The sequence below is a fragment of the Mytilus edulis genome, chromosome 3, assembly GCF_963676685.1.
Source record: "Mytilus edulis chromosome 3, xbMytEdul2.2, whole genome shotgun sequence".
Taxonomy (NCBI): Eukaryota; Metazoa; Mollusca; class Bivalvia; order Mytilida; family Mytilidae; genus Mytilus; species Mytilus edulis.
In genome coordinates, this window is record NC_092346.1 from 57,036,944 (window position 1) to 57,059,384 (window position 22,441).

A 22,441-nucleotide genomic window follows, 5' to 3' on the forward strand; every position below is an offset into this window, starting at 1 on the left:
CTTACACAGCTTTTAAATTGTAGTATTTGAGAAGATTTTTGTTTTTGTAAAAGTTGATGATGATGACAGCACCAAGTGATGAGAAAAGCCCATCTGACTTTTCAGACCAGGCAAGTTAACAAAAAACTACTGGTGCATTATGTTGAGGTATAATACCCCTAACACCCCATCTAACAAAATTATTTTAAGCATCAAAGTACTCAAGTTAAATGTCAAAATTAACTGTACAATGTACTTCTGTTGATACAAAATATTTTAAACCTACCATCTACAATTTTTAAGATACAGACCTAGTCTATATTTTTATCCTCAACACTGGAGCATGAAAATTAGGTCATATGGCATTACAATTTCAAGCTTCAGATCCACCTAAAATCATAGCACTTGAAAGCACTGAACAGTAAAGATTGCTTCAATTTATCAGTGGGAAGTAAAATTAAATATTTCATAGGTTGTTGTTGATTATACAGCTATTCTAGACAAAGGAAGATTACTCCAACTCTAATTTTTAAAGATGAGGTTAGCAATGACATATTTTATATTTTTAGAACAGATATTAGATTCCTGTACCTTGCAAAAGTAATGTAATTTTCTAGACAAGTGAAACATTAATTTTGTGCCTTGAATATCTGAGCATATATTACAACATTAAATTTCTGTAAATGTTCATGGATAGTATTTATAGAATGTTATGATCATTGCACTATGTTTTGTGTATCAAAACCATAGTGATCAGCCTTGGAAGATTGAGATATCAAGTCAGTCCCCTAAAAAAAATGAAGATCTGTCGAGCATTGTTATCAATGTATAAATCTCATCCTAAAATTGACATCAAATACTTATTTAGTTAACCTAAAACAGACACAAAAGTATTTAGGTCCATTTTTTTCACAGATCCAAGAGTACAAATTTCATGAAAAGGGTTGAAATTGCACCATAGAGGTTGTCAAACAGAAAGAAATGCAAACTCCATCTGTTAGTCATCATAGACTTGTGTTCCAAAAATCTGACCATTTTCTGCAGGAATAAAGCAATGACAAATACCCATTTGATTTTAAGAGGGTGTACAGGGAGTAACACTGTATGCTCCTTGCCACAATGTGTCAGACAGTAAATTTAAAATTCCACTAACAATTTATGGCTGTTCAATTAAAACATATATGGTTATAAAGGGAAGGCACCTATATCAGCCAAGAATTTCACCTGCTTTTTCCCCTTTCAAAAAAGTACTACACACCTACCCCTAGTTTGAGATTCAAAAGTGTCCATGTGTCTATAATGTATTCATTGAACCCCATTACATGTCTAACCTGAACAGGAAAATACTCTTTCTTTAAAAAGCACTAGGTTTTTTTTCCTGTAAACTGATTCCTTCAAAGCTTGAAATGTATTGACTATTTGAAGACAGTACTCAAGGAATAACAATTCTGATTTCAAAGGGTTTTCAATACTTTATTGTCTGTAATTTTCACAGATCTAATAGAAAATGTAGATAACTAACACATGATGAACAAACGTGTATGACTACATGTACTATAAATATGACCACAAAAATGATAACATGGGACATAATCACAAATATACACCATCCAAAATCTTGACACAAAGTTTCTTGTATTTACTACACTACTGTAATTTCTTTTTACCATAAACTGTCAAAACATCTTGTTGGCTTATTTTCTAATTTTTTTTATTGAGACAAGTGACTTATTTCACAAAACATCTTATTAGAAATAATACTTGACAGTCATAAACATTTTAGTATACAAACATTCATTTTTGTAACAAGATTTTGTGTGAAAACAAACCAAAATTTTCACCAAATATTCAACAGTCAATCATTTCTTTTAGAAATGTTATTCTGTATGTGTACTTTTTTTCAGCTGTGTATTATTTTCCAGAATTTTTCAAAAATACGTACATGTGAATGCAAAAACAGTTTGCATGCATATAAAATTTATTGAATAAATATCACCTGAATAACCAGTTGTACATGCATGCTTAACTTGTTGAAATTACATAACCTCAATTGAACTTTGATAATGATCCATAAAAAATCCAATCAACCCTTTCACCAATAGCTGCCCTTACAGTGGTTATTCTGAGACAATGAATTCTCTGGTTGTAAGTGGATGAACTTAACATTAAATTAAAAAAAAAATTATGTAAGATTAATTTTTTTCATTATTTATTCATTAATATATCATGGACATTGTTTTCTTTATGTTTTAATAAAATTTTCAGCATTGAAATACATAAAATTCATGATAATTTGTCCATTGGCCCCAAAATAGACAATTTTTAACATAAAAGTTTACTTATTTGTTTTACAAGGTTGTAAATTCCCAACACTGAATGATATCTATTTTCAATCTTCAGAAGTGCAATGTTTACACGTTCGTTCTGGGCAACAAACAAATAAAGAAGACTTGTTTTCAATGTTTTTCAGCAGGAAATATAAAAGAGGTATGCGGATGCCAGAAAACCTAGACTAATCATCATCTGTAGGTAAAAGGGTTACAGATAGAAGGACTAAAGGTTACATATTATGCCCCAAGCCAAATATGAGTCATGTTAAGTAACAACTTATTCAACAGAGGTCTGTTTTGATGATTGAATAATCTTGGTTTCTTTTAATTTATATAATGATACAAAGAGACCTTCTATTTTTTTTTTTTTTAGCAAATATTAAATACACATGAAAAAAAGTACATATACAGTATAACCTACAGCAACAGGGTATATTATAAGTTATGTCTTATGCTATTGAAAAACTATATAATGAATAAAATGACGAGTAAAAATGACAACTTTCAGGTTAATATGCATCATCATATAATATTATCTAGGACTTTTTCACAAGAACATTTATAGTGTACATGATTTCTCCTAAATAATTGAAACGAGACCAAAATGTATGAAAATCACCCCTCCAAAACAGTTATATAAGTTTTCAAATATTACAATTTAAATACTTATAAAAAGAATGCTTTAATAGCTATTTACCAAATGTTTAATGTATTTCATAAATTAACTCATCAAGCAATTTGTTTTGAGATATTGATTCCAAAAATTAAATGAAGAACAACCAGTTTACAAAATAATATTTAAGCATAACAGGAATTGCATAAAAACAAACCAGACTAAATCGATTGAAATGGAGGCTTACTTTATACTGTCATATACAACCTTACTTAAGACATTATGACCACAGAAAAAGGTCACATATTTGATACAGGATTACACAGTCTACATTATCTTCATCATCACATAATAATCTGACACCTAGGCTAATCTATAATCAGATAAATAAGCATTCTATTTATAACCATTTTTCAAGCTTATTTTATATATTTTAAAACGATTCATTTTTCTTCAAATATCTAATTATTTACCTAACAAGTTATTACAGACCACGAATAACTACTATATTTCTTTTAAGATATTTACGAAACTATTTAAGAAACTTATAAAATTTGGCAGTTGTTTATAATGGAAAAAAGAAATGAACAAATTGTCTTTATCAAGATCTGTTATAACTAATAAGGTTAAATACCAATTAAAATGACAATGCATGGGCTATGCAGTTTTAAATGTTATGTATTTTGGTAGCTTAATTTAATGATATGACATCTAGAGAAGGCTAGATAACCAGGGACATGTTTTATGAGACACAAGCATTGCCAGTTCAGACCTTGCATGTAGAATGAACACTTATATACATATATACTTCTTGTTTTATGTATTTACAAATTTACACAAAAAAATGTACATGCCATTAAATACACAATGAAAGCACTGAAACATCTCATGTTTTAGGATATAAACAAATGGAAATATACTACCATGATGTACAGATATTTCATATCACAAAATGGCAATAACAAAAATGAACAATGATAATTGAACTTCATTATGAAGTAGTATTATAAATTTGAAAGGAACAAAGTCTTTCAAAAAAATTTAACAGGAGATAAACATGATCAATCTCAATTGATAAAATAATTTACCTCTTGATTAAAAAAAAAGGCAAAATGAAATATGTGTACTCGGGTAACTCTGGTAAAAAGTTATATGTAAATCAAACAGTTATTTTCAAAGTGCATGTATATGTGGCATGCATACAAGTTGAAAGAGGATATCTAAAGGTTTCAAAAGTAAATGTTTATGTAAAATATTATTTCATGGGGTGAAATAATCAATAAAATGTCAATCTTGCATTTCTTCTGGGATTTCATGTGGTCCAATGATACCAGGAACAGCTAGCTGCTGTTTATGTTTTTCTTCTTGTGCACTTTTGATTGCTGTTTCTCGTTCTTCCAAAAACAGATCAGCATTGTCTTCACCGGCATATTCCTGAAATCATAAATTCCAAATTTAAATGCTTAATTTACTTAAAGAAAACCAGATATTAAACCATAAACAGCTGCACTATAAGCACTTGATACAAAAGTTGTATACATATCCCAAGAAGAAAATGAAACAATGTAGAAAGCAATAAATCAAAATTTAGAAATATGACCCTACAGAAAAACTTACTGGAAGGCAACACAAGGCAAATAAAAATCGATTAAAATTTGACTGTTGAATTCCATTACACTGGAAAATTTAAAAGGGATCTTTACTTTCACCTGTCATCAAATACTAAAATGTTAGAATACTGATCCAAACCTATTTTAGCTAGGGTGTTACATGTGAGGTATATTATGTATTGGTATTGATCTTTAATGAAATATGCAGATTTTGAAACAGAAAATTTATTTTATTTGTAAGACTTTTAAATGAAGAACTGGTCTATTTCCTATAAAATTTCATTTCCATGCAGTTTCTTACATTCATTAATAAAGTACATACCCTGATCTGAACCAAGAAATCTCGCAGATGTTCTTTAAAAGAAGGAATATCTTGGTCAAAACTAAACAGTCCTTCAATAAATACTTTGATTTGTGGCCTGCAAGAATATATTAAATGATTTTTACAAATTATACTACTTCTTTTAAATAAAGCAAAACTGAATACAACATATAATTTGTCAATAAAAATCAAGATGGCTCTGTATTAAAACCATTTATCTTTTGCCTTTTGAAAGCTGTTTTGGAGTAATTGACAATGATTTATAAAGCATTTTTTAAACAGCTAAAATTTTCTCATTGATTTGTTATCATATTTTTCTTTTTAATTTTCATTAATATGCAGCTGTGGTTAGTTAGGTTTCTTTCAAGCAATTAATATATACTGTACAAATGTGGGGGAAAACTTTGCTGACAACACACTGACAGAAAGACACAGTATTTTGACTAGAAACAACTCTTGTGCTAATTAAAACTTATTTGGAATTGCATCTTCTATTCAATAAAAGGATACAAAATATATCCCATCTGTTCAAAAATTATCTACTCACTCATTTAGATGTGGAAAGGCATGCTTGAGTAATTCTAACAGGAACTGCATAATATGCTGAACATTCTGTGAATTGTCACCACTGCCTGCCAAAGCCACAGTAATTTTACCATTTTCAACCAAACAAAACATATATGCCAATATTGTAGCCTGTGTGGTTAACCCTGAAATGTAAAGAACAAAGTTAAATTTTTCTTTAATGAAGGCAAATTTTTACTATTTTCTTTTTTTTATATACAAACATTAAACTGGTGAAATTCTCCTGTTGTGTAATTGAATTTTTAAATGATTGATTGATTTTTGTTGTTGTTAAACAGCACTTTAGCATCATTTGCTATTTCATGGCAGTCAGTTTCTCAAGAGAACTACAGACCTTCAACACAAAACTTCAAGATCTTAATCAATTAAGTCTGGAATCAAACCCACTCTGACAGTTGAGTTACAAGTAAATTTACCTTCTGTGTGAGAACTATCCGTTAGAACAGAGAAAACATGTTGTAAGATATCTTTGTAGTAAGTTTGCCTAAGTTAGTCAAGTTACATGTAAATTTACCTGCTGTGAGAGAACTATCAGTGAAGTAAGTTTGCCTAAGTTAGTCAAGTTACATGTAAATTTTGCTGCTGTGTGAGAACTATCAGTGAAGTAAGTTTGCCTAAGTTAGTCAAGTTACATGTAAATTTACCTGCTGTGTGAGAACTATCAGTGAAGTAAGTTTGCCCAAGTTAGTTGAGTTACATGTAAATTTACCTGCTGTGTGAGAACTATCAGTTACAACAGAGAAAACATGTTGTAAGATATCTTTGAAGTAAGTTTGATAAAAACTCTGAGCTGCCTCTTCCTTTTGTGCCACATTTTGTAATAACTGATAGAGAATGTCGAGCCCTGTATCTGCTACATTCCTCATTGTATGTTTGAATGCCCATATTATAGAGTCTAACACTAATTTGAACTGTGCTGGTGGAATATTTAGGAAGGCTGAAAAAGAAAATTAAAATTTATATCATCAGGTGCTTAAAAAATAAAAGATCAGTAATATCTGGGTAATATGTGAAAAAATATGCCTTAATTACGATATACATGCATTTTTAAGGGTCGATACATTTATCTAGGAAGTCTTTTTCACAAAACATACAACAACAAAAAAAAGACAGCTTTAATACATATTGCTGATTTTTTTTTAACTCTCTTAATCAAGTAATAAAGGACATTTAAATGATTCCAGTTTAATAGTTAGCCTTATAGTTACAACCTTGAGATCGAGAACAGCATCAACATGTTTCTTTGTCTTATGCCTTGTTAACTGTGTGTAAAAATAATCAGCAATTAAAAAGAAGTTTTGTCTTTGATTTTAGCACTTCTGAAAATTACCTTGAAAACAATGTGTATTGACTGCTTGTAACAACAGAAAGAAATTTGTTCTGTGTTCTGGAAATTCTTCAAAATCTTTGTTGATCATCTCTAATGTACATTCAAATACTGCATCAAATATCTGAGGAATATCATTAGTTATGTTACCCTGAAAATACAAATATCAAAACATTCAATACTGCATCAAATATCTGAGGAATATCATTAGTTATGTTACCCTGAAAATACAAATATCAAGTTATTCAATACTGCATCAAATATCTGAGGAATATCATTAGTTATGTTACCCTGAAAATACAAATATCAAGTCATTCAATATTGCATCAAATACCTGAGGAATATCATTAGTTATGTTACCCTGAAAATACAAATATCAAGCCATTCAATACTGCATCAAATACCTGAGGAATATCATTAGTCATGTTACCCTGAAAATACAAATATCAAGCCATTCAATACTGCATCAAATATCTGAGGAATATCATTAGTTATGTTACCCTGAAAATACAAATATCAAGCCATTCAATACTGCATCAAATATCTGAGGAATATCATTAGTTATGTTACCCTGAAAATACAAATATCAAGTTATTCAATACTGCATCAAATATCTGAGGAATATCATTAGTTATGTTACCCTGAAAATACAAATATCAAAACATTCAATACTGCATCAAATATCTGAGGAATATCATTAGTTATGTTACCCTGAAAATACAAATATCAAGCCATTCAATACTGCATCAAATATCTGAGGAATATCATTAGTTATGTTACCCTGAAAATACAAATATCAAGCCATTCAATACTGCATCAAATATCTGAGGAATATCATTAGTTATGTTACCCTGAAAATACAAATATCAAGTTATTCAATACTGCATCAAATATCTGAGGAATATCATTAGTTATGTTACCCTGAAAATACAAATATCAAAACATTCAATACTGCATCAAATATCTGAGGAATATCATTAGTTATGTTACCCTGAAAATACAAATATCAAGCCATTCAATACTGCATCAAATATCTGAGGAATATCATTAGTTATGTTACCCTGAAAATACAAATATCAAGCCATTCAATACTGCATCAAATATCTGAGGAATATCATTAGTTATGTTACCCTGAAAATACAAATATCAAGCCATTCAATATTGCATCAAATATCTGAGGAATATCATTAGTTATGTTACCCTGAAAATACAAATATCAAGCCATTCAATATTGCATCAAATACCTGAGGAATATCATGTTATATTACCCTGAAAATACAAATATCAAGCCATTCAATATTGCATCAAATATCTGAGGAATATCATTAGTTATGTTACCCTGAAAATACAAATATCAAGCCATTCAATACTGCATCAAATACCTGAGGAATATCATTAGTTATGTTACCCTGAAAATACAAATATCAAGCCATTCAATATTGCATCAAATATCTGAGGAATATCATTAGTTATGTTACCCTGAAAATACAAATATCAAGTTATTCAATACTGCATCAAATATCTGAGGAATATCATTAGTTATGTTACCCTGAAAATACAAATATCAAAACATTCAATACTGCATCAAATATCTGAGGAATATCATTAGTTATGTTACCCTGAAAATACAAATATCAAAACATTCAATACTGCATCAAATATCTGAGGAATATCATTAGTCATGTTACCCTGAAAATACAAATATCAAGCCATTCAATATTGCATCAAATACCTGAGGAATATCATTAGTTATGTTACCCTGAAAATACAAATATCAAGCCATTCAATATTGCATCAAATATCTAAGGAATATCATTAGTTATGTTACCCTGAAAATACAAATATCAAGCCATTCAATATTGCATCAAATATCTGAGGAATATCATAAGTTATGTTACCCTGAAAATACAAATATCAAAACATTCAATACTGCATCAAATATCTGAGGAATATCATTAGTTATGTTACCCTGAAAATACAAATATCAAAACATTCAATACTGCATCAAATATCTGAGGAATATCATTAGTTATGTTACCCTGAAAATACAAATATCAAGCCATTCAATATTGCATCAAATATCTGAGGAATATCATTAGTTATGTTACCCTGAAAATACAAATATCAAGCCATTCAATATTGCATCAAATACCTGAGGAATATCATTAGTCATGTTACCCTGAAAATACAAATATCAAGTCATTCAATACTGCATCAAATACCTGAGGAATATCATTAGTTATGTTACCCTGAAAATACAAATATCAAGCCATTCAATATTGCATCAAATACCTGAGGAATATCATTAGTCATGTTACCCTGAATATACAAATATCAAGCCATTCAATATTGCATCAAATATCTGAGGAATATCATTAGTTATGTTACCCTGAAAATACAAATATCAAAACATTCAATACTGCATCAAATACCTGAGGAATATCAAGTTATATTACTGCGTATGAGGAGGATCTCAGTCAATTTACTACTGAAATGTTGTCAATTATCAACACTATTATTTACAACTGAGGACATTGTTTTGAAAACTTTAGGGTTTATACCTACTGATTAATTAATAAATTACTACCCACCTCTAATCTGTTAACAATTGAGGCCATAGTACTGAGGACTTCTGGTTCTCTGGCTGCTGGAACATTTCTCTGGTAATCTAACAATACAGCATCTAGTAATGGTGGGATGAAATTAACAGCAACCTGTAAATACAACAATATTAAGTGAATGCCTAGAGTACAATTTAAAGGAAAACACACAAAATTCTACTAAAAATAATTTCAAAGCCCTCAGCTCTCATAATCACATGATCACTGACCAACAGTGATGTATAACTAAAACAAATCTAAAACAGCAAGCTGTTTTCTTCTAGAAACAAAAAGTTGAAAAATAAGATAATTAATTTTTTTGAGAGATTTGTTGTAATTATTACATACTGATACAGTCTCTCGATTTAAATTTCTACATCATTGGGCTTACAAAGTTTTTCCTCTCACCCCAATATTCTAATGTAAAGAAATGGCAAAAAAAAAAAAAACAATGTTTAGGGTTACCGTCCTACATGATAACGATTGCCCTTAGGGTTTTAAAAAAAACACACATATGCCTGAACCATTTAGACTCAGCTGTTACATGTATGTATTTTTCTTTTATCCTCTTATTTCCCCATAGCACTATAAATTATGATTCCACAATCAAAGACTGTAACTAGTCAGTTCTGTGAATAAACACATTCTAGCTTGAACAGTGAATGCCTTGATGGAATCATATATGCATAATTTTTTTTAAATTTAGCATACTGTCAATGACTGTAGGAACATTAATTTTTTCGTGGGGTTAACATTTTGTAGTTTTGTCTCTCTAATAGATTTCATGGAGATTTAATTTCGTGGTTTCCATAAATGTAAGTGGTATTATATGGAGGTTAAATTTTCATGGGGGTTTTAATTTTTGTGAATATATTTTTTCCACGAAATAAACGAAGTTTAATCCTCCACGCAAGTTTCTGCTTCTACAGTAGATCATTCTATAGCTGACAAACAATACACTGCATGAAATATTGAACAAAACTTGACTTATTTCTAATAAACCATTGTTTGAAATAAATTAAGAATTTAGCACAATGATCATTTTCATGTCAGATAAAGTTGAGAACATTCATATTCATACTTCATGAATGTTCTTTAATGTCAAAGCCCTCAGCTCTCATAATCACATGATCACTGACCAACAGTGATGTATAACTACAACAAATCTAAAACATCTAAAACAGCAAGCTGTCTTTTTCGAAACAAGAAGTCAAAAATAAATTAAATAGGAAATTGAAGAAAGTAATTTTGGCGATTTGTTGTAATTATAACATACTGATACAGTCTCTGATTTGAATTTCTACATCATTGGGCTAATATAGTTTTTTCTCTATTCCCTAGTTTTCTATATGATATCGCACTTATTTCAAATTCTATAACAAGTTTTCATGATTACATTGCTACTGAACAACTGCCACTCAGAAAATATCTATTTATTATCAATGTTAAAGCCGATTGCATTAAGTGTGTAGGTAAAGGTGCTTGCTTGCTCGCTGAACCGAGAAGTCATTACAAGTTAGATAAAATACCCTTCTTTAGGAGTAGACTGGCCTGACAGCAGACATGGGGTCAATTACATTTGAAAGTAATTAATACTGGTTCTCTGTAACCATTTCAACTCTTACATAGGGAGTGTGGCACGCATGGTCATGGATTTTCTTCAAACTTCACACATTTACTAGTTTTGATGAAACAAACCAAAATTGTCAAAATTTTGGTTGCTAAGCACATTGGTTGCCATAGCAACCGATGACCGGTTTTACCTCTTCTCAATATCTATGAATTTAAGCGCAAAAGGGCTATTTTCAACATAATTTCTCATGATAAATGATTAAGAGAAAGAATGTTTTTTTATGATTTTATTAAATATATGCATTTTATGAATATAATCAAATAACTGATATTTTCATATTCATTTTCAATCATAATCACATACACCCCCCTTTTTATGTGGTTTGCATTAGGTAAAAAATACCCTTTTGAGGTCATTTTTAAATGCTCACAAAAAAAATTTGCGGACACCTGAGTTAGAGTCAACCATCAATTCATAAAAACCAAAGTCTTATCTGATCAATGATGTGAAAAAGTCATGGGGAAGTATATCTCATTTTTTTGTTACCATGGATACAAAATGCCTAGTTTTCATTTTTTCAGAAAAAAATATTTTTGAAAATTTTTGAAAAAAAAAATGTTTTAAAACCTAATTCTGCAAGTCAGAAAAATAAAATGAATATCAAATTTGTAGAAATTATTGTAATCATCTAAATTTTAAACATATTCATAAAAAATGGTAGTATAGTTTTAACTGTGTTGCTATTGCAACAATTTGATAATGATACACAAGTTTCAAACAATTTTGAAAAAAGTTTCAGTTTCTTAAATTTGCACAACAGTAGGAAAACTAAAACTCTTATTTAGTTTCACTGTATACACACATGTGTATATATAAATGCGTATGCAAGAATATTATATCCATAAAGGTGTAACCACTTGGAGGAAACAAAAACAATTTCTCTAATCTGGTTAAAAGTGCTGATTGTGAACAAATTTCAGTATGTTTTCATCATCATGAAAAGTGTACAAGTAAAACAATTATTCTTTCTTAAAAAAAATTAATACAATCATTCACAAAATTATATATATTCAATTGTGCAATATTTGCCATTGAATTCGTTGCCAGGGAACATGCAGTCCATTTTCAAAATTATTGATGAGTGCTGATTTTTGCAAATTCGTTTTAATGATCCTCGATACATATATATCAATGAAAATATACTTTTTTGTTTACATTATCCAGGCCTTCTTGTTTATGGGAATTATCAATAATATTCCAGGCATGATTAGTGATAGTGTTGCAATAGAAACAATAAATTATATGCATAAACTTGGAAAACACTTTAAAATAAAGTAAATCTCCCATACACAATCTCTCTTCTGTAAGTTTTTCAATTAAATGCAGTGTCAAAGGGCAATGGTTTTTACAAGTTAGTTCCTTAAACTATAATTATTCAAATGCTGTAGTGAAGTTGAAATAAAAAAAGTCAGAAAGATCCTGCAATAGGGGTACTATGCTGGAATAAAGGCGGAATATTTGAAAGATCACTGCTATGAAAATGGGGATCAATTAGACAAGGACAGAAGTTTCAACTGGTCAACTAGGGAGCCCATAAAAGAATCAACGCAATGGTTCTTTAGCAAACTAATAGCGTAACCATCCAGGGTGGGTAAAGTCAGCCGTTGACCCGATGGTCCCTGCTATCCATCTGGCATATTTCTTGTTTGCCGTTCTGGAGGGGAGGAATTTTCGAGATTTTCCAAAAAGTTTCTTTTCCCTACATGGACCCAAGGAAACTCTATCAACGGGTGGCCTCGGGTCTTACGACGAGCAGCAGGGGGTATAACATCCAGACAAAGGAGTAGGTCCAGTAAGACTCCTTTTTGACCCCAAAATATAGCAGTTTTACAAAATTGTTAAAATGTAAACTTTTAGTTATTTACTGGACAGAAAAATGCTTCTGCTATATAAATATGGACTGTTTTTGTCAATACAATGCACATATATCGGGTACCAGCACCATTAGGTCATGCTTAATTACTGAAATCTCCACAATTTTAGCATTTTAGTTAAATTTTAGACGGTTTTCGTGTAAAACGAAATTGGCCGTATTCGTGTTCATCCTTGATATTGAAATGTAAGTTGTATTTTATGATAATACATTACATATATAAAGGTTGAGGATGAACACGGGTGCGGTTTCATTTTTGACAAAACCCATCTAAAAAATGACATTTTTCGGCATATTTGACAGATTTTTCATATTTTAGCCTGAATCGGTGCGTTTTTTATGACTAAATCAGTTAAAAATCTTTCACAGAAAAGAATTGATTCAAATGAAATAGACACTTAAGTGTTTAAAAAGTGGTCAAAATCTTTCGTCAGATGAACCTGAAATTTGAGGCCAAAATCGGTCCTTACCGGACTTACTCCTTTCAAATAAGGGGTGCCACTGACTGCCTCAAGAGTGGGCCCGCTACATACATGCTTCAGTGATTCCATATGTAATCAACCAAATGTTTCCAAAGAAAAGAGGGGGTAGGCCCTCAGGGCCCCCTGGATCTGACTTAGGTAGCACTCTCTTAAGTTTAACATTAGTAATAGGTATTGGATCATTGAAATTTGAGAAAATCACGATTATCTTTATGGATTGTTAGCAGCAAATAAAAAATATTGACAATATAACTTTACACAGGGTAACGTTAAAAGAATTATAAACATATACATATAAATTGATTTTCACTGAAAGCCCATTACAGAAAGATGTTTCTCAAAATAAGTATACTGTCTTTCTTTTAACAAACAAAAATAGGCTTTTACTATGAAACAGGACTCAATGTTTATAACATATTATACATGTCAATTTTTGTCTGTGACTTTCTGACCCACATTTTGACAGTTATCACGATCAGGAAAAATGACTTTATACCTAATTTTATGTAATAGGCTATCAAATTGCATTAAATTTATAGAACCATTGATTTATAAATAAAAAGAAAATATCAAATGATATTTAAACATAATAGTTAACGACTTTCGGGAACATTTAAACTAACACAAGGCTCTGCCTCTCTGGCATACTTCAAATTAAATCCGCGAATATGTTTACTTATACTTGATGAAAACGTTCAAAACTACCAAGATATTGTGCATACAGGGGGTCAGGCATACCTCAAGTAGTCCACAAAATGTTTATTTGTGTGTTATGAAAATATTAAACTAACAAGATATCCTGCACAAGGCTCGGGCATGCCTTCAGTAGGACGTGGAAATAATTATATTGGATTGATCAACTTACATGTATTTATGGCCTTCTTCACACATTGTGTGTGTTACTCTATATTTGTGATCAAACGTGTCAAATTATAACCGGTAATATACAACATAATTTACAACACAGTAAAATACAATATAATACTCAATATTATAAAAAGTTTAGATAACCCATGCTCGTCACAGAACCATAAACTGTTTTCCCCAAGGTTTTTATCATTATTTGATAAAGACTTTACCATTTAATCTTACTGTTGGTTTTTTTTTAATAAATTTTAAGCAAATCCTATAAGATATACATACCATACCGTATTAGGAAGTACAACAAACAGGACACAGTCAACGTTGGTAAGGTCAAGTGTTTTACCCAAAAACAGATATTTTTCCTGTTTTTTTTTTTAATAATATACCGTGAATTAACACAGAAAGTTTCATTGGTTTGGTCATTGTCAACGTTAGAAAGTCACTTTTTGGGAATTGTTTTATAATTTTTCCTATATTTATATATTAAATGATAAAATTTCATTATTATCTCAAGTTTAACATAAATCTTTTAAGAAAGAAAAAAGTTCTTAGAATTTTTATTTAGTCCTATCATTGTCAGTGTTGGTCAGGTCAAGTTTTATGAATATTTAAAAAAGTTTTCAAATATTTTTTCTTATATTTATGTTTTAAATGGTCTAAATTTATCACAATTCAAATTTGACATGAAACCTTTGAGAAATAAAACAGTTATCAGCATTTTTATTTTGGTCCAGTAATTAGTGTAACCCACCAAAGGGAGATAATTCGTATTGTGAGGAATACTGCACGATGACCATTTTTTAGAAATTAATTTCACATGTTTCTAGGTAGATTACCCATAACTTTTTTTGATTTTTGACTAAAACGAGAATGAAATTAATTGTTTTTGTGTTTCTTTATAATAGATGTAGCCGCATGGTTTCACAGCACTACACCAAATATTGTATTTTTCTCCAAAATCGGTACTTTCTCCGCTGTTACCATGGTTACCAACCAATATAAATATCGGTTGGCATTATTTTTCTGACTAGTCTAATAGGATCTACATATCAGCCAACTTTTAGAAAGATCGGTGACTATGCGTGCCGAAAAAGTTTAAGTGGTTACAGAGAATGAGTATTAATTACATTCAATTACAATTACAAAATCTTCAATTAAATTACACATTACATTTGACTTTTTTTACCAATGTAATTAATTACATTCCAATTACTTGGCAAATGTAATTAATTACTTCAATTACATTTGAAAGGAAATTTAAGATAAAACATTGAAAACATGCATTTATTCTATGATATGTACATAAGTATTATACATTGCTCTATAGTTATAACAATTAGACAGTGTTCAACTAGTATATACATTTTTGTATTGTGTCATAACTTATTTAAGCATTTGTGTCAATGTTGGTTGAATTTCTTTATTCTCAGAATGCAGATGTACAAATCTCTGTGTTTTCTCTGAAAATTACAAAAGGCCTTATTTAATATCTTGAAAATATTAAATTGTTTTAATTTACCTATTGAAATTTTACATTTATTTAAATTTATTTGATTGTAAATGATACAAAAAAAGAGCACTATTTTTTATTTTTTGAAATGATTTTCATTTTTATCCCAGCTTATTCAAATTATTTATCTTAAATAAGTGATTTAGAAATCTGACTTCTTAAAACAAAAATAAACTTTAGTTTTAATCACAACTAATTAATTTAATAAACAAAATATTTTCCAAATTTAAATGTAAGCTATTAGAGGATATAAGATAAATGAAATCTGATTAGAAATGAAAAAGAAGCATTATGAATTTATTAATTTTTAAAATTCTTATATAGTATTACCTTCATATGTGTAACAAAGTTGGATGTAACTTTATAACTTCCACTAATGAGGGTGCCACAATGCATACATTTTCCTTTGAAAGTATTTCCATTTTGGAAGTCATCAGGAACAGTAAAATGTTCCAGTACACTCTTGGAGCTCATTTTTAAATCTGATAAAATGTTTTCTTTCAACATTCATATATATAGTGAACAAATTTTGCAAGTGAGATTTTGTCATATGCATTATCCCTTCAAGAATTTAAACATGTACCTATAGGCCCTAGGGGTATATTTATCTCTCTCTAATTAGCCTTATATCTGTTTAACATAACTGTTATAAAAACAGTCATTATATAGTTTGTAATAAAAACAAATAGCCAGAGGTTATATTTATTGGTTATTTAAGTCCTTGAATAAAGTTAATTATGTTAAATCAATGTCTTAAAATATCTATCTAAATCTACTAATTAAGGTCAAGACAGTGACTTCCTAGTGGTTTCTTTTAAAATTATGGCATGTGTCTACATTTTTTTTATCATTCAATACAAAATGAAGAATCTACCATGGTTGTGTTAATACAGAAAGTATACTGTGAAGGCTTTTCTTTGTCAGCTTACAACATTTGTTAAGATTATTGCTTTTAATAATTTTTTGAGAAAACACAAGATTTAATCTTTTGATCCAAAATTTCAAATGTAATTGACTTGTAATTGAAAAGTAATTGTCAATTACAGGCAATTTTGGCTATGTAATTAATTACATTCAATTACATGTAATTGAAAAAATGCTCAATTACACATTACATTCAATTACATGATAAATTGTAATTAATTACAGTCAATTACAATTACATATTTCAATTACCCCATGTCTGCCTGACAGATAACAAATCTATCGGTCTGTAGGACTAGGCTAATTCGAAAGGAGGGTAGTATAACTTTAATACCTAATAATGACTCCACTGTTCTGCTAGAAAGCAAGCTAGCTAAAGATATTACATTTACCTACATACTCCATTCAAACTGCTGTAAATCTGTGTTATATATCAGCATGTGAAGTTGCATGAAACATTTGTGATAAATATACCACAAAGGACAAAAACAATGAATGTCTAGGATTTTTTTCCTACACGTCCACTTTTTAATTACATTGGGCAAAAAACAGATGAACTTTTTTCCTCCTCGAGACTTAAATTTTGATGAATACTAATAAGAGCTAATTAGGGAAATTAGTTTTGCCACATTTTGTAAGCATCAAGCAAAATAAATCTCAATTTGTTTTATGACAATTGTCACACTGTTGCTCCATTAACATTTTCATGCATATTCACTTGGTCAACTTTAAAGGCAACTATAACTTAAAATTAAGCACAATGATCATTTTTATGTAGGATACAGTTGTAAAGTTCTAAAAATAATGTCAAAGCCCTCAGCTCTCATAATCACATGATCACTGACCAACAGAGATGTCAAACTACAACAAATCTAAAACAGCAAGTTATTTTGCTAGAAACTAAAAAATAATAAATAACTTTTAAGGCAAACAATTTTGGTAGATTTGTTGAAATTTAACATTCTGATACAGTCTCTGATTTGAATTTCTACATCATTGGGCCTACAAAGTTTTTCCTCTCCACCCTAGATTTTTATTGAACAGAATATTTTATTTTAGGTTATTAACAAATATCAAAACTTTTTAAGTTAACATATACGTATGTAATATCGTATAATGGTTATATGCTAAAATATATATATTAGAATGAGAAGCTGAATGTAACATTGTGCTCAAAATATTCCAAACAGAAAGCATTGTATCTTTGGTACCCTCCTAGATGTTATAAGGTAGGTTGGTAGATAGGATTTCTTTTCTATTTTTGCCACAAGCTGGAAAATATTAGGTCTCCACAGAACCCTATTACACATATCACTCAACAACATATTTGTCAATGAATAAATTGAGTATGATTAATGCAGTTCTCATTATTTCAAGTTAAATCAAATTGTCATTGTGTCAACCTTTTCAATCCTATACCCAAGTAACATTTTATCAACTTTTAACATACCATTTGAGGATCATTTGATCTGCTAACCCATCCGGAGATCAATTTTAATGCTTCTTTCTTTACTGTTCTCATACTTCTAATGAGAGGTTGTTTGGTTACACTTTCACCATTGCTGGCTATTGCACTACTAATGTTCTCACTCATTACTTTGTAAACGTTCAGCATATCTAAGTAAACTCTTCCAAGCTAAAATATACACAATTATATAAATAGTAGCAGTGTCTTGCAAAATTATTCTATACATGTATCTAAGTATATTCTCATATGAAATGGCTGATCATCAAACTAATGTGCTTTGTGAAAGGTATTCCTTGTTTGATTTCACCCAAAAAAAATGTGCTATTTCATTTTCCTTATTAAATCAAAGCCCTCAGCTCTCATAATCACTTGTCACTGACCAACAGTGATGTATAACTACAACAAATCTGGAATATCAGAAGAAACCGGGTCGAGAAAAATTTAAGAATGAATAATGAAAAGAATAGAAATATATTTTTTGGTAGATTTGTTGTAATTATAACATACTGATACAGTCTCTGCTTTTAAGTTCTACATCATTGGGCTACTGAAACACCTTCAATCTGATTTAGGTATAAAAGAAACTAAGCTTCCAACTCCCACAGGCAAAGCTGACATAAGATGAACAGTATTTTGCTATACTTGTATCTCCCTTTTGGTCATATAGATTTCCAAGCATTCATACATCCTTGGCTTTAAAAAAATTTTAGTTCGAGTATTCTTCATTAAATAAATTTTAAAAAGTGTACATTAAATCAAAACTTATTTTTTGACAGATCAACTAAATAAACCTACTTGTGCAACATATGGATGTCCTAAAGCTTTACAAGCTCGGACATTTGTCTTTAAGATATTTCCTAACTGTTTTACTGCATCAGGATCTTTCAGTACTTCCACATTATGTGTTGCTTGGTTAATGATACCATCCCACACTTGGTTAGGTAACAACATATAACGTTCTATCAAGTGTTCTTGAGCCGTTTGATCAGTCTGAGCACTTATCATCATACCTACTGCCTCATAGAAAGTATGCACCTTAAATTGAAAAAAAATGTTCACCTATGTGTTTATCTAAAAGGAGCTGCAATGCAACACACTCATTAATCTTTAGTCTTTATTTCTATGAAATTTGAGCTATGTTTTTGTTCCCATTAGTTTTTATGTTGTTTTCTATATTTATGCATGCAAATAGTCTTTCAGATAAGAGATAAACTTAGTGCTAAACACATCTACTTACATTAAATGTCTGCACTTTAAAATCTTTGTCAAATATAACAAGATTGTGCACAAGATTTTCAATTTGTTTTTATGTTTAATTTGCACTTAGAAAAATCATTTAGTAGTATTCAAAACTTTAGAGAAACAGAAAATATGGTAACAAGTTATCTAGAAATTATATTAGTATGGCATTATGAGAGGTGCTTATTTGATATCGCCTTACGAGAGGTACTTATTTGATATCGCCTTACGAGAGGCAGTTCATACTGAATAAGAGAACAATGACATTTGAATCAATTTATTGATGCCTACATGGTTTTTTGTTGAACAAACTCTTCAGTTGAAAATTGTTTTTGTCCACCAGCAATAAATTTCTCAATACAAAACAACTTACTTGTTGTGGCTGAAGATCACAAATAATTGTATTAATTCCATTTAATATTTCCTCAATGAATGGCATCACTTCTCCAACCTGGACCTGTACAAAATGTCGTCTACATTTTTGTGCTATTTTAATGAATGTATCACATGCCATATCCTGCACACCATCATGTGTCTCTGAAATAAATGTGAATATAACTTCAATTACTCGTGCCAAAACATTCAAGATGTACAAATTCAGATAACAGCTTTGCCATGACCACACAGTGCAGTCATCTCCACAGGACCACAAGCCGGCCTCTCACCATCACATTCCCATGGTGTTGGTTGTTTGGCCGGACAAAAACACTTAACTTTAAATAAGATATTCTAAGAATCATTTATCACAAGTTTAATAGATAAGATGGTTTCCAAGAAGATTTTAAGATGAAAGATGCTCAATGATGACAATAGCTCACATGGATAATAGGACTAGGTGAGATTGAAAGAGAAAGCTAATAACAGAAATTCACCAAAAAACTTACCATGCATGAATTCAAACAATTTGTTAACTACTGTTTTCAGGAATTTCCAATGAGCACGAAGGAATCTTGGATACTGTCCCACCACATACATAATATTACTAGCTATTATTGCCTTGTTGTCTTTTCCTCTTTTTTGTTCACACAACCCTAACAAGTCCTACAATGTATAATAAATATTAGTCAAAAGTTGGAAACATGCAATTTGTATAAACTTATAACACTGAAAATAACATTACTTTCTCAATTATCTTTTGTCCATCTTATCACAAAATCAAACCAACTTCACAGAAATGTTTACAAAATAATAAAAATATAAAATAAGAAATTTTACTTTAAAACAATAGAATATTGAAAACCAAAACATTTAAATTTTCGCAACACCAAACTATATATTACATAAATTAAAATCATTAAATACATGCTTTCTTAATAAAGAAAATGTCAATATCTTCAATTCAGAAAACCTTCATGCATTAATAGTTCACACATAAATCAAATTTAAAACAAGGCTAGTTTTTTAATTTGTTGGTTTACAGATAATAATAAACCTTTGTAAATAGGTTATTCTGCATTTTTGTCATCTTTCACCAGGATATTTAAGATCAGCTGACATAGACAAATTATGACTTGTGCATATGGAAAAGTTAAGTTGGCAGAAGATGTCAAAATATGTTTACTCCTGTCCTTATCAAAAGAGTTGTTACCAGCTTCAAAATGAACAAGGCCAATATCACTGATCCCAATACACAGAGTATATTAACTTTCCCGTTGGTCTCCAAAATATTACTTACTGTTATTTTAATGAATAATAATCATAAGCAGTACAAACTTAATGCAGTAAAATTTAAATACACAGTTAAGCTGTTCACATTTGTCTCATATGATTCCCCCCAAACTAGATACCCTGAAAATTTCAAATTGAATTCTGTAAACCAAAATGAAAAAATAAACACAACCTAACTGTACCATCAAGTATGGTCCCCAGGGGAAGGTATTATGAAAATGTTCTAAAGGAGAACCAACCCAAACATCAATCTCAAAATGGGTTTCCCTTGTAACATGTTTGTTTTTGTATTTCTAATTTACTGAACATGATGACATGTAATATATTTACTAATTAGCAGAAACCATTCCATCACAGTCAGTTTAAAAGCCATTCACCCTGCAAGAAACAGTAGCAGTGTCACTATTTCACCTCTTGTAAGCTATTTCTGAAGTTACAGTTTATCTCTTGAATTTTGCTTAGTTTACAAGTGATGATGTATAGTTTAAAAAGAATAAATACATGCCATATAAAGTGTTTTCTTGGTGCAATCAGTTCTCCAAACATCTACTTAGTATCTTCATTATTATTTGAATTGTATATTATATTCTTTAAGTGAAATCTTTATCATAAAAGTATATTAGTTAATCAAGATATTTTATGTCAGACAGATACTCATTGATCTTTTTAAAAATTGTGACAATACTACTAAATATGGATTTCTTGTGAACTGATAACACCAATTATAGTCAACAGAAATAAGGCCAAACAAAATAATTCCATGATTCTCATTTCAATTTTTTAAATTTGGCCATGCAGATTTATTTTGGTTTTTTTCTGGTCTTGGCAAAAACAATTTCAATATTAAAATGTATGTTTTTCTTTCATCTATCAATAATAATAAGAGATTCAATCTGCAGATAATAATTGGAAAGAAGGATATGAGAATAAAGGAATTTAATAAGCTGGTCTAACAAGTACCATGAACACTGTAAACAAAACATTTTTTTTCTATATTTCTATCCACACATGAAGATATAATAAACAGTTTAGAATTCAGTGTTTTCATGAAAAGATATCCAACACTAGATTCCATTCTGTTAACAGAACTAATGATCAAATATGTGTCTCGTAAACAATGTTCATGGAGATATAAAAATCTGAAAACAACTGGTTTTATTCTTACCTTTATAACTGTTACTAAGAATCTTTTTTCATCATCTTCATGCATAGCCCCACTTATTGAGCCTATTGCCCAACATAACTAGAAGAGAAATTTTTCAAAACTTAATTGGATGTCAATTCTCACAAAGTTTGTATTTTCATGAACTAAAAAATATCAGTGACTAATTGCAACTGTTTTGAATGAACAAAACTTAAAAATTGAATGGCATGAAATCCAAAAATTCATTCCATACGAACATTTTATATAAAC

The 22,441-nt window shown here is 29.8% G+C and overlaps 1 protein-coding gene across 2 annotated transcripts in view; it reads right to left on the reverse strand.

Annotated features, from left to right (window-relative positions):
* Positions 1 to 22,441, reverse strand: part of LOC139514377 (exportin-1-like) — a 667,034-nt gene that overhangs the window by 622,538 nt on the left and 22,055 nt on the right. Inside the window, exons 14-24 of one of the 2 annotated variants that reach the window (XR_011662605.1) lie at positions 22,193 to 22,270; positions 20,244 to 20,400; positions 19,733 to 19,896; positions 18,916 to 19,155; positions 18,103 to 18,288; positions 9,358 to 9,480; positions 6,770 to 6,917; positions 6,149 to 6,376; positions 5,402 to 5,564; positions 4,855 to 4,951; positions 3,872 to 4,356 (exon numbers count right to left, since the gene is read on the reverse strand). Coding sequence is in view for 1 of the 2 variants with exons in the window: in XM_071303532.1 (XP_071159633.1) it covers positions 4,210 to 4,356; positions 4,855 to 4,951; positions 5,402 to 5,564; positions 6,149 to 6,376; positions 6,770 to 6,917; positions 9,358 to 9,480; positions 18,103 to 18,288; positions 18,916 to 19,155; positions 19,733 to 19,896; positions 20,244 to 20,400; positions 22,193 to 22,270 (1,731 nt within the window). In the remaining variant the exon portion in view is untranslated. Of the gene's footprint in view, positions 1 to 1,431; positions 4,357 to 4,854; positions 4,952 to 5,401; positions 5,565 to 6,148; positions 6,377 to 6,769; positions 6,918 to 9,357; positions 9,481 to 18,102; positions 18,289 to 18,915; positions 19,156 to 19,732; positions 19,897 to 20,243; positions 20,401 to 22,192; positions 22,271 to 22,441 lie in introns of those variants that run through there. The other variant, XM_071303532.1, reaches the window with a different exon arrangement.